Genomic DNA, 12,498 nt, shown 5'->3' with positions numbered 1-12,498 from the left:
CTTCACTTCCCATGTGCAAACACAGCAGCCAACTCTGGCTTTTCCCTATTCTGTCAACTATTTACTCTTGCTCTTAATAAACTAAACACACACTGAGAGGAGGACAGGCTTGCTCTTCCCTGAGGCCTAAGACCACAACCATCGGCATTGCCCAACACATCCTTGGCTAGCTGAGAGTTAAGAAATAGCTTTCCTCTTATGGCACTTGTTCCCAGCCTAATTATTGCAGTACTTCTGAATGGGATCATGAGCTTGCTGATAATGAATTTGTATAAAAACACCTTGAACAACCTGATAAAGCTTTAAAATTGGTCCTGCTTATTGCTGAAGGTGGGACTGGAGGCACCCGAAGGTCTCTTCCAGCCTGCACTTGTGTGCAATTCTAACAGGGGCTCCCAACATGTCATCCACTCAGCAAGAGCACAAACATCTGGAAACAGCTGCCATTGGGCTGTTCTGTTTCTGCAGAGGGAAGGCACAGGCCTCCAAAGACAAAGACTGTGCCGTCAGCTGGAACACTTGGGTCTAAGTGGCACATCAATGTGAACAGCCCAGTTCTTGCTCATACAGATTGATGGGTTTAGTTCCACTAAAATCTCAATTCCCCCAGCCACCAGCAAAGGAAAACTGGGGTCTGCAGAACAACACCCCATGATACCTGTGACATTCACTGGCATAACTAACACATTACTGCCCATTAATTTCAGTACAGTTTCAAAGTTGCCTAAAGTCTTTCCCCTTATTATACACAGGCATGAATTTCACAGCGGACAGCGATTAATCACGGATCTACAAATACTCATTCTGCTATTGTAGCTGACTGCATCGAGAAATAATTGCCTAAGCTGCCACATGGTTGTTTGATTTGTAATGGAAGGATTAGTGATAAATTGTCCACTATCCAAGCACAAACCAATAGATGGTGACTCAGATTCTGCAGTGCAGGGCAACAGCGGGGAGACATATATGTGCTTTAATAAGTCTTGGATGTCTGCTGTCCTTACTTTGGACCTTGAGGAATGCATCTGATACTGTCCATCAACTGGGTTTTACTTTTTCTTGAAAAGCTGGCTTGTGGGGTAACAGGGAAATGGGGTAGGATTTGAGCAGAGCTAATTCTTTTGGAACCATGCCTGCCTGAGATTGAAAACAGATGGGCCTTTCAGAGGGTTGTTTGTTGGTTTTGTGGCTTTGTTGTGTTTGGTTTTTTTCTTTTATTCGTGACATCAAGTCTGGAACGCTTACTGTTAAAATATCACTGCAGCCAGCATCCTCTCTTCTCTAAGCATAGCTGAGCTGGTATCTGCTTCCGATGTGTTCTGCCAGGTACCCTTGCTGAGCTGGTCGATAAAAGCCACACTGTACACAAGGCTGGCAGCACACCTGTTATTAAGCTTGCCTGAAACTTCCCATTATGCTCTGTCTACTCCTGCTGCCAGCCTGGAGAACAAGCTGGATCCCATCCCTCTTACAGCAACATTTTTAGTTATATTCCAGCCCTATAAATGCTGCCATCAGGGACAATCCATTAATTGGAATGGTTTCTCCTTTGGTGCCGGTTCTCCAGTGATGCAAATAATTCCTATACTTCAAATATCCACACTCACACTCTTTCCACATGCATACATATGTTTACAAACATGCATATAAAATATCACAACCTCTGGGATGAAAAATCCAATCTCAGTTTAGCAAGACACTTCAGAAGAGTTAGACCTCAGTCTCCCCATCTCACCTTGAACTCAGAGCATTAGGAGTCAAAAAACAAAACTTATTTGACTGGCTAAATAGCACAGATTTGTCGTACACAGAAGGGGAGCAAATAAGGACTGCAGGAGCATCACTGCAATGGGACATCAGTAGGAAGATATCTCAGTATTAACTGACCAAAATCAGTGCTGGGACCAGCTGGTTTCAAATGACGCCAGCGTAGTCTTGCAAAGCTGGATGATAAAACAGTAGAAGCCTCATCCTACTCCATGCTAAGTGTCTGGTGCTCTCCACTACTGGAAACACAGCACTTGGGGCAGAGGAGCCAATAAATCAGCTCTTACACACGTCGCATTCAGCAGCAAACAAAGCTCATTTGTACTTACAGCTGTTCCAGAGAATGGAGCCCGTTGAAGGCATGTTGCTGGATGCTCTGAATTTCATTTTTATAAAGGTAGCTTTGAAAAGGAGAGAAAGAAAAACACATTAGGATAACTGATCAGCAGCTGTGTTTTAAAAAGACACAGGAAAGACCTGTGGACCTCAATACAAAGCAGAGCTTTCTGATTGGATTCAAGGGCAATGTTTTATAGCTTTCACATTGACATCCAGAAATTCTGAGCAGAGAAAACACATTCTTGACTGGGAAGCACTAGAAGTCAATGTCAAAGAGCTTAAGAAACCACCAAGCTACCAACTCACAGGTATTTGAGGTTCTCCAGATCTTCAAAGGATCTTCTCACAATTTGTTTTATCTGATTATTGTTCAGCAGCCTGTTCAAATCAAGAAAGAGAAACACAACCAGTGAATTCAGCATGTGTGAGACTTGTGGCATTGGTGTTCCTGGATGCCCACTAAAAACAACCCTGAACCTGTGTTTTGTAGAGCTTAAGATTCAAAGGGGTCAAAGTTTGGGTACGCACACCAGCTAAGTCAATGAGGTTTCTTGCCCAGAGGTGTCAACTGCTTCCAATATGTACAGTGTTCAAAAATTTTTCTTTACTTTTGCCACAGTGGTTTTCATCCCAAAGTTACAATTTTGGCCAGGAAAGGGAGGAGGGAGACAGGCAGAAGGGAGGGGAGGAAGGAATTAAATCATTGCTGCCACCCCTGTACAACCACAATGGTTTGTGAAGGTGCATATTTGTGTTCAACAACATTTGAGCAGAGCCAGTTTTTTGAGAGTATCAACACACTTTACAATACCCATTCACAGGGGAGTTATAAAATGGTAACACTGTGTTCTAATCACTTTGTGTACAAATATGTGCAATTGAAAAATAAATAAACACAGATCTGACACCTGAGGCTATTCAGAGACAGCCCCTTTTGATCTTGACAACCTTGTGCCAGATGTTAATACAAAATTGATGGGCAAAACCGCATTGGCAAGCAATCTCTGACATGTATGTGCAGTTGCCGTGACTGTGCACGCAAACGATGGCCTATGCCAACGACCAGAAACAGCTCAGCTTTGGTTATTAAACCACTGCAACGGCGATAACCTCACAGCCGAACGCTCCAGAAACCTCTGCTGCCACCACTGCCAAGCCCAACACCGAGACAACCAAATAAATCACTTATAAATAGCACTTTAATATACAACATTTGACTATTGATGGTGGCTGCCCAACCACACTCCTGCGGGTCTTCAGCTGTGGGATCCCACTGATGCTCAGAGCTGGTGGAGCTTATAGCTCAATAGCTCAGAGCAAGGATTTCACTAGTTACACTTATTCTTAAAATTCCTAAAAGGAGAGGAGAGCTGTGACCATGTACTGCAAAGATTTGTTCTTTCTTATGTTGGAGAAAAAACTGCTACTCCCTCTGCAAGCAGCCAGACCTTAGAACATTGGGTCAAATTCAACACGTGTTGGATGTGCATTTTCTATTTTACAAGCTCTTTTTTGTGGTGACTGTGCTCCTCAGAAATGATCTGCCACCAGACAGCAGGTGAGAGGACAGTTGAGCACTTTCCCGGCAGCAAAGCCCAACCTTCTGCCCCCATTTGTTGGAGAAAACAGTGTAGATGGTGCATCAGGAAGCCCCCGGCACTGCCAGCAAAGGTCCCTTCCTGGGAAGAACAGTTTGTGCAGGTAAAGGGTGGAGAGAAAAGACAAAGGGGTGGGGAGAAACGGAAGAAAATGTGTGGGAAAAGAAGATTCAGATAAAATCAAACACCTCAGGGATGCAAAGATAAAAGGTGCCAGAAACACACACGTGTTGTGATAGCTTTACAAGCTACTGCCAAGCACCTGAGTCACACCAGCTTTCCAATACCTTGCTCTCAGGCTGAGTTTTACATCAAGGGTCCAAAAAGCACATGAGAAACTTGAGTGCAAAGAAACTTTTGGAAGTCAGAACAATAAGGGTTTGAGAAAAGTCTCCCTGCCCTTGGTTTGTCCATCCTCTGGATTAGCTGCTCGGCTCCCAGGGATGCAGGTGCCAGGACCAAACTGTGGCCAAGGGCTGTGGCCAAGCAGCCCAAAGAGGTTAAGGCAGAAAATTGCTGGAAGGTTTCAGCACAGCTGGAAACAAGGATACACACGGCTGAGGTTAAACAACCCAAATTCACTCATAAGGATGCAAAAATGATGTCAGGTCCTTGGAACACACGATGCTGCTTTGACAGTCAGATATGCTGAGTGGAAATACAGCCCCTGAACACCGACCCAAAGAGTTATTTGACAACTGAACACCCAAGGACTGGAAATAACTGCTTGAGAGCAGTGTGGGAGAGGGATTTTGTCTATTTACCCGCAGAACAAAGACAACACAGGCACCAGCCATGCATGCTGCCTTCCCTGCCCTCCGTCAGCTCGCTTTCATCCACAGCCAGGGGAGAAGGAAAGCAGCTTATTCTCCATTATCTGATTCCTGGCCCCGCTTCTGAGGACACGAGATGGGCTGATAGACAGGTGCCAGCTCTGACGTCACTCCCATGGATGTGAGCACCTATCCCCTGCTACACAACCGGCATTGGCTGCTCGTTTCTTAGGGAACAAGAGATGACAACCAGGTCCTTGACACAGGGTCACACCAATAGCCCAAGCAGCCCCACGCACCACAACAGGCTGGAATCCTTCACGGACATCTTTAATGCAATGATTTTAGACAAGGAATGAAGTCCAGATGGGATTTCAAAATGCAACATGCTGTGTGACTGCGTTTTGGTGCTATTTAAAAGCATTAACCTAGTCTGTTTTGTTGTCTTGGCTATTTAGGACAGTTCAAGGGGGTGTAATCAGTGATCCAAGCCAGACAAGACAGATTCTGGAAGTTCAGATGGCATGTGGTACGCAGGCCTCTTATCTCATCGTCTGATACTTAAAAATTTGTTCATTGCCCAACTGGAGGTTAAAAAGCGTATGGAAGAAGCCATTTCTGTTTCCTGTCTCAGGATTCCCCATTGTAATAGGATGTGTCCTGGAAAAAACTCAAAAGTGAGATAATTTATGAAGTCCTTCACAGTCCACATACTCCAAAACACTGCTTTCAGAGAAATCAGCACATCTGGCTCCTAGAAAGACTTCAGATGGCTTCTGCACAGCTGTCTGCTCCTTGACTCCTGTGCAACTCACCCAGAGTCCTGGCATGACCTTGGTATTGATCCCAGCTGCAATCAATAGCAAAACCACCCAAATCCCTGCTAACGTTAAAGGGGATTGAAAGCTGAGATCTGCTGGGAACAAATGCTCTGGCAGACGGAAGATGGAAAGATCATTATCGATGCATGTCTGGAGCATACCCTGTAGCAAAACAAACTAAATTAAAAGTATCAGAAGTACATTTCCTGGAGCTTAACAAAAGATAGCAAAATGATGTGGCATTCCCCTTCCTGCCAGCTGGTGAACTGGGTTCCAAATGAGTAGGTGGACTCATTCACACAGGTTTTATTCCTGAAAAAAATCTTCTGGGAGAGTTGAGATATACAAGCACCACGAGATCTGGCCCAGATTCACTAAGAGAACATTTTACATTGAGTTTCCTTCACATTTTATGTCCTGACTGCCTCTCCCTTCCCCACCCTCTCTCTGGGCTGCCAAGCACAGGCTTAAGTTGCATTAAATAGGTCATTTTCTGTCTTCAAAAACGTATTAAATGATGTGACAGTACAGAATTCAGACTCAAACTATCTCCTCTTTCCTTTTGACAAACGACATGCTACAGCCGTTGTGACATAACAGCTATTTTTCTCCTCCCACTATCAACAGAAATCATCATGTAGTATATTTAAAGGGGGAGAAAAAGTGACTTTAACATTCAGCCATCATTTTCCATTGTTGACAGGATGATCTGGAATAGGCATTTCCCATATCTGAGGGAGAAACTTTTACTCTGAGATCCAAGCAGGCTCTGACATCCCCTCCTTGCTGACAGAACATGTTCTCTCAAGAGCTACTAGAGGGCTCAAGACAGATGCTCCATGTTCCCCCATCCTTCATCCTGGAACCCTTCACAAGCAGCAGCTAAAGGAGCTGCAGAGCTCCCCAGAACTGCCTTTATTCTCACCTGAGCAGAAAAAGAAATAAAATGTGCAACAATATTGACAGGGCAAGGGCACAGGCAGAAACATGTGCCACCGTGCGGTCTCCACAGAAGCCCAGTTCTCTAGGGCAAAACAAAATACCTACTGGGCAAGTCCAGAATTAGTGCTTTGGTCCCAGAGCTGGACATTTCTACAGATGATGCTGGAGAGATCCAAGTAGCAGCAACTATTTGGCTGGGATGGTCGTGGTTTGCAAATACAGCAATGGCCCATTTGGGCCCATACGGCAGGGGGGACATGGAAGGGGACGGTCACACAAGGGTGTTGTCATCCATCCCACCCAAAGATGACCTGAAGCAGCAAAGACTGGAAAGCAATAAAACTCTGTGCCTCACCACGGGCTCACAATGTGTTTTCTCTTTTCCACAGTCCCCCACCTGCTGTGAGCTCATGTTGGGTTTGGCGATGAGGCTGGTGTTGGCAAACAAGCAGAACAGCTGTTGAGGAGCTGCGGGTATTTTGTGGATGGCACACAAGCATTTTTTCCCCCTCCCTCTCCCTGCATATTAACAGTTTCAAAATACACCAAGGAGATCCTGACATCAACATCTGCACAGGGATTGAGAAGAGGCAATAGGAAATAATGAGGAAACCTTGCAAATTCTAAGACCTTCAGCCCAAGAGGACTTCGCCAATGTAACACTGCAGACAGTTAACAAGCAAGCTCCAAATGGTGCAGGCTTTAGGATAATTGATTATTACCTGTGGTGACTGTATCTCTTCCACTGACAAACAGGGCTCCTGCTTTTAATTTTAAAGTAGTGCTCTGTAATTTATCAAATCCCCCACAACAGGGAGAGAAAAGAGGCAGGGGAAGGTTTGAACTGTTGAAAAGTCCCACTGGACATTCACGTCAGGCTCCTCTTCCGTCAGTCTCACATCTCACCTCCCCACACCCAACCCAGGCCACAAAGGTTTCCTTATCAGGGTGGTTTATAAACTGTCAGACTTGGATATACCACAGCCATCCTGCCCAAAAGGTGATGCAGAACAGAAACTTCACCAGAATCTCCTGCCCTTCCCCTGCCAGGCACAAGCACTGTAGAAAAAGGCTCTTTGAAAATCATTTATCTGCTTTAGGGACTTCTGTTCAAGTCCCACGGCAAAAAGCTGCACACTCAGAGCTCTGCATATGGAACCCGAGCTACTCTGTCCTCCAAACCTCTTGCTTCAAATATTCTGGCCAAACTTTCGCAGCAAGTCTCCCAGGGATTTTAAAGGATTTATTCTCTTTATCACTTGAAGACCTATATGAGTCCTCAGGCAAAAGTTTACCATCTAAGAAACATCAGTAAATTTTTCAGCTCTTGTTAGTTTTGATGTAGCAATTGCACAAACCAAAGTGCCTAGAGAGAAATTTGCTTTAGGAGTGCGAGGTTTTAGGTTCTCTCATTCAGTTACCAAGCTCCTCACCCATGGGAGTTAACTACTGCCAGTGGGAGGATAACTGATTTTTGCAGTTTGCTGGTCAAACCAGGAGATATAACCAAGCACACGAATTACTATCTAAATGGAAAGGTTTCACTTGAAAAAGTACTTTATATTCAGAATTCAAATATAAAATTGCTGCATTTTTTTCCCCACCTGGTCTATTATTTCAGATCTGACAATGGTCATAGAACACTATTTAGGGAAAGCAGGACAGCCTGACCACTGCCTGTGCAAAACACCTTCCTCTTATTGCCCAGCATCCATAACCATAAGATTAGGGATGTCGCAGGTACATTCATGCCTATTCCCTTTAGTATCTGTTCATGGATTTGCTGTCCTTGGTTTCCCTGTCCAGGAGGGTGTGGAGACAGACATAAAAAAGAATTGAACAAATTCACGGAGCGTAAACAGGTATTACAGAGAGACAGGTCTTTCCACCTCAGCTGGGCTGTGTATCTATATCTAGCTTTAAGTAGAGTGGCAATAGGCAGAAATCTTGCAGCTGACGGGGACCTGCCTAGACCAGGCACTGGCAGGGCAGGAACTGGGATCTCAAACCGGCAGGAACTGGGATCTCAAACCGGCAGGAACTGGGATCTCTGACAAAGCTCCGCAGGTTGGGTGGAGTGTCTCTTCATGTGAAGGGCTCTCCAGCGTGCCGAGTTTCCCCAGGGTTCGGCTGAAACGAGCCTGGCGGTGCTGCCGAGCCCGCTGCCAAACAGCCGCCTGCATCTCCCAGGGCTGACATCATCTGGAATGGTTTCCTCTGGCGACTCAGGAGAGCTCCAGGGCTCAGAGAGCTGGTCTGGAGACCAGGATGCCTCAACAGAGCTTTGTGATCAGGTAAAACCCTACGGAATCACACTCTTATTTTCTCTCTAGATATTTTAGGCTCAGACAGGGTGATAAATGCAACTATCTCAAACGACAGAAATCCATCCAAAGCACCCTTTCTCTCTATTATTTTTGGTAATTCAGTACCGCATGGTGCTGTTTGAGAGACTAACACAGGCTGTTCTCATTTGCTGCATGAACAGATCATTGCAAATAAAGTCTTCTGCCAGTGTACTTGTTGGCCACAAGTGCTATGAGCAGAGACCTGGGTCACAACCAGGGTACTTGGAACGATTCTGCAAGTCAGGGTTTGGCCAATTATTCCCCCACACGCAGTGGGACAATCTTTAGCAAATGTTGATTTTTAAAAGACAGCTATTGAACAGGGCTCTACGATACAGTCCTGCTGGGTTCCCACTCTTCCTACAACTTCTTGCACTTGACTGAACTCCTCATTGCCCAGGTTTCTTGCCCTTCAGCACTGTCATCTTTACAGGATCAGGGTCTTCAGATCTCTCAAGGCCACACAGAAAAAAAACAATCTGGAATTTCTCTTGCCGTTTGGGTCTGTGAATGTATAAACCCAGGAAATCTGAGCACGTGCAGGCTCCCAAGCTAATTGGTTTGCCTTGCAGAGGTTTGAGCTTGGACCTGGAAATCTTAGAGCTGTTAGCACCATGTTACAGCTCAAATAATCACATCTGAGTCTCAACAGGCCAATTACATCCAGCACAGCACCGAGCTGACACAGCTTCTGTTTCTGATTTGGGAGCTGTTTGTTTTCAGCTCCTTGGCCACGTGGTGCAGATATGCTCATATCTATCCTCAAACCCTCGGCCCTACAGTTGGAAACATGCAGTAAAGGCTCCCACTGTTTGCTTTGAGTAGAGTGAGAAACTCATTAGTAGAGCTGTATTTCATACCAACATGAGCGTGCCTGCTCCGGCTGGCTCACAAAACATACAGCATCACCTTCTACTGCTGCTGCTATCTGTAGTAGGGCAGGTGTAAACATTTATTCCAGGGCAAGGCAGAGTGGCAAGACAGCATTTGGAAGGATGCCCTCTCACTTGAGTCAAAGTCATGTCAAGCAACTAATGTGGAAAGGAAGATTTTAATGCATCCCTCTGCTGTCTTGATCTGGGGCCAGAACTGTCTTTACAGGCTGCTCTAAAGCCACACATGCTGAAACAGCCTTGAGCAGTGACAGGACTTTTAATTGCCAAAACGAAAGTTATTAAATTGCAAATTTAATGTAAAAGGGTAAGAAACACGATCCAGGGTACAACAGAGAGGGTTTTAAAGCTTTAGCTGGATATGCACACCTTGGCTGAAATAATTAAAAGCCCAAGGCCACCTTTAAGCCATTATGGGGACTAGTACTGACATAAGTAATAAACGGATATCCTCACTGCAGGAGGAACTTACAGCGTGTTGAGGTTCTTCAGTCTCCTGAAGGCTCCAGGTTGTATCTCCTTGATGTGGTTGAAACGTAAATCTCTGAAAGTGGAAAATACAATCAGTGCACTCGTGATATGAGCAATTTATATTTGTATAAATTTATATAGCAATCAGCATCACCACAGGAGGAAGGGAGCTGGGCTGCTGGGGGAGTCCGTCCTGCATGAACTGGAGAAATGCAGCCAAAGAGCAGGGAAGGGGGTGGAGAAGGAGCGGGGACAGTGACCAGGGTCTGCTTGTGTCTGCAGAGACAGGCCTACACTTACAAAATTCATTTTCATTTCATAGAAAACCAAAGACTGAAAGGCCTCAAGTGATTATTTCCATGAACACAGGGCAATGTCTGCTGCTCAGTGCCCCAAGTTCATGTGCAATTACGCTTGCATCTCATACTGATTTGCAGAGGAATGCACGCCGTCACACGGACCCATTTTTTAACTCCCTAGCAAAATTACCTTTGCCCTAAAATGGTTAAATCTGATTAAATAACCTCATATAATAAGCATTTCACGTTGTGCTCTGCAATGCTCCAAGACTCAGAACAGCTTATCGCTGCCTGCATTTCAAATTTGTGCCAACTTCAATTAGAATTAGTGGAGTCCAGGGGATTCTGGCAATTTTCAGGGGCTGTCCATGTAACTACATCGACTTGGAGCCCTAAAACAAGGGGCTTTGATTCCTAATGAGATAATAAAATAAGAGCTAAGTGGTTTAACTTGGTTAACCAAGTAGAAACACTTCTATAGGGAATGTGCATTGATTTGGCACCTTCCACGATCGGTGTATTACAACAAAACACAAAAGACTGACGTATCTTTTGCTGATAGTTTCTATCCAAAGCTCAACAATGAAGTTTCTTTTTTTTATTATTATTAATCCTAAACTGCCTGATCTATCACTTTTAGAGAATACGCAGCTATTTCTTGATTTTAAGGCAGCCTTTTAAGGCTTTAAGAGGCACAAAAAGACACGAACATGCTGAATTGCCCATCGTTCTGGTGGTAAGTTACAGAGAAATTGGAGGCAGAGTTTAAAACAAAACTACTACAAATAGCTACAAGTTCAGCACTTATTTTTAGAGCAGGCACCAACAAGAACAGTGGCCTTTACAAAATGAAGAATAGAAAGAGGTGCATTGATTGCAGGTGGCTGTGAACTCAAACCGACAGTGAGTATCCACAGGGGCTGAAACATCTTTGAGCTCGAAAACAGTACAGTAAGTAAAGCCGATTTCAAGATGTAACGTTTCTTTAGCTTAACAGTTTGCAAAGCTAGTTATGTTAAAAAGTTCCCACTGAGTTTTCTTACTTTTTAGGCAGAGTGAGAGGGCAGGAAGGAATACAGCTTCAATGTTTAAAAAAAAAAAAAAAAGTGTTTGAATTGTAATTTCCAAGCACTATTCATCCACTGCAAACTGCAGTCCCGAAGGATCACCCTTTGGAACTGCAGTTTTTAACAGCGACTTTACCTTTGATACTTTCTGGTGTGTTTGGCTCTACCTGCATTGCTTCAAAGTGTGTTTTTTGCTCTTGTCGTTGGAAGGTGTTACATGTCTCTCCCTCTGATGATGTGAATTTGAGGATATCTGTATGGACTTTTCAAGGCAATGGTTGACACCGTAAAGCCAAATACAATTAAGCATTGGCACAAGTGATAGTACAATGTGCTGACTAGTGTCCACAGCCTCATTAAATGAAATGAGGAAAGACCAGGCCATGAAAAAAGCTGAAGAAACACAAACTTGATTTATATACTGTAACACACAGACACCAACTCTGCCTGCCCCGGGGCCTGTAGAGAGCTGTGCAATTAGTCCAGGCAGTGGGTACAGTTAATAGCAAACGTTACAAATAAATGGAAGAAATACACATGGGTCAGGGCTGAAGCTGTTGATGCTCATGGAAGGCAGCGGGAAGCAGGCAGTGAAGTGTAAAATACCACTATTTTAATGAACAAAGACAACTGCAATCTTTCAATTCCCAGCATTCGCACGTAAGAATATCACAGAATGTCAGGGGTTGGAAGGGACCTCGAAAGCTCATCCAGTCCAGTCCCCCCACCAGAGCAGGAACACCCAAATGAGGTTACACAGGAAGGTGTCCTGGCGGGTTGGAATGTCTGCAGAGAAGGAGACTCCACAACCCCCCTGGGCAGCCTGGGCCAGGCTCTGCCACCCTCACCATGAGGAAGTTTCTTCTCATATTTAAGTGGAACCTCCTGTGTTCCAGTTTGTACCCATTGCCCCTTGTAAGCTTTCACAGCTGAAACCAAAAGCAAAACCCAGAACCACAGGTGACTGAGCCGGGCAGGAGTGACCCCAGTCACTCAGAGAGGTCCCCTGGCTGTCACATCTCTGAGTGACGCTCCTGCTGCCAAGAAGCACATGGATGGAGAGCTGGGTGGAGATGCCTCCTGCCACTGCTGAGACAGCAACGGGGCTCTGGTTTCACGCAGGAACGTTTTCCCTCCACCACCCCCAAGGAGCACATTGTAAAATTTAGCCTATTATTTT

At 44.9% G+C, this 12,498-nt stretch overlaps 1 protein-coding gene across 1 annotated transcript in view; it reads right to left on the bottom strand.

Annotated features, from left to right (window-relative positions):
• Positions 1–12,498, bottom strand: part of LOC309445961 (peroxidasin homolog) — a gene marked incomplete at its 5' end in the record, with an annotated part of 43,025 nt that overhangs the window by 24,273 nt on the left and 6,254 nt on the right. Inside the window, 3 exons of the mRNA XM_082065279.1 lie at positions 2,097–2,168; positions 2,413–2,484; positions 9,954–10,025. Of these exons, the coding sequence (XP_081921405.1) occupies positions 2,097–2,168; positions 2,413–2,484; positions 9,954–10,025 (216 nt within the window). The remainder of the gene's footprint in view (positions 1–2,096; positions 2,169–2,412; positions 2,485–9,953; positions 10,026–12,498) is intronic.

This window comes from Streptopelia decaocto (assembly GCF_964273445.1).
Source record: "Streptopelia decaocto genome assembly, chromosome: 14".
Classification (NCBI taxonomy): Eukaryota; Metazoa; Chordata; class Aves; order Columbiformes; family Columbidae; genus Streptopelia; species Streptopelia decaocto.
The sequence above is the reverse complement of the archived record's forward strand: the minus strand, read 5'-3'. Positions and strand labels throughout refer to the sequence as shown.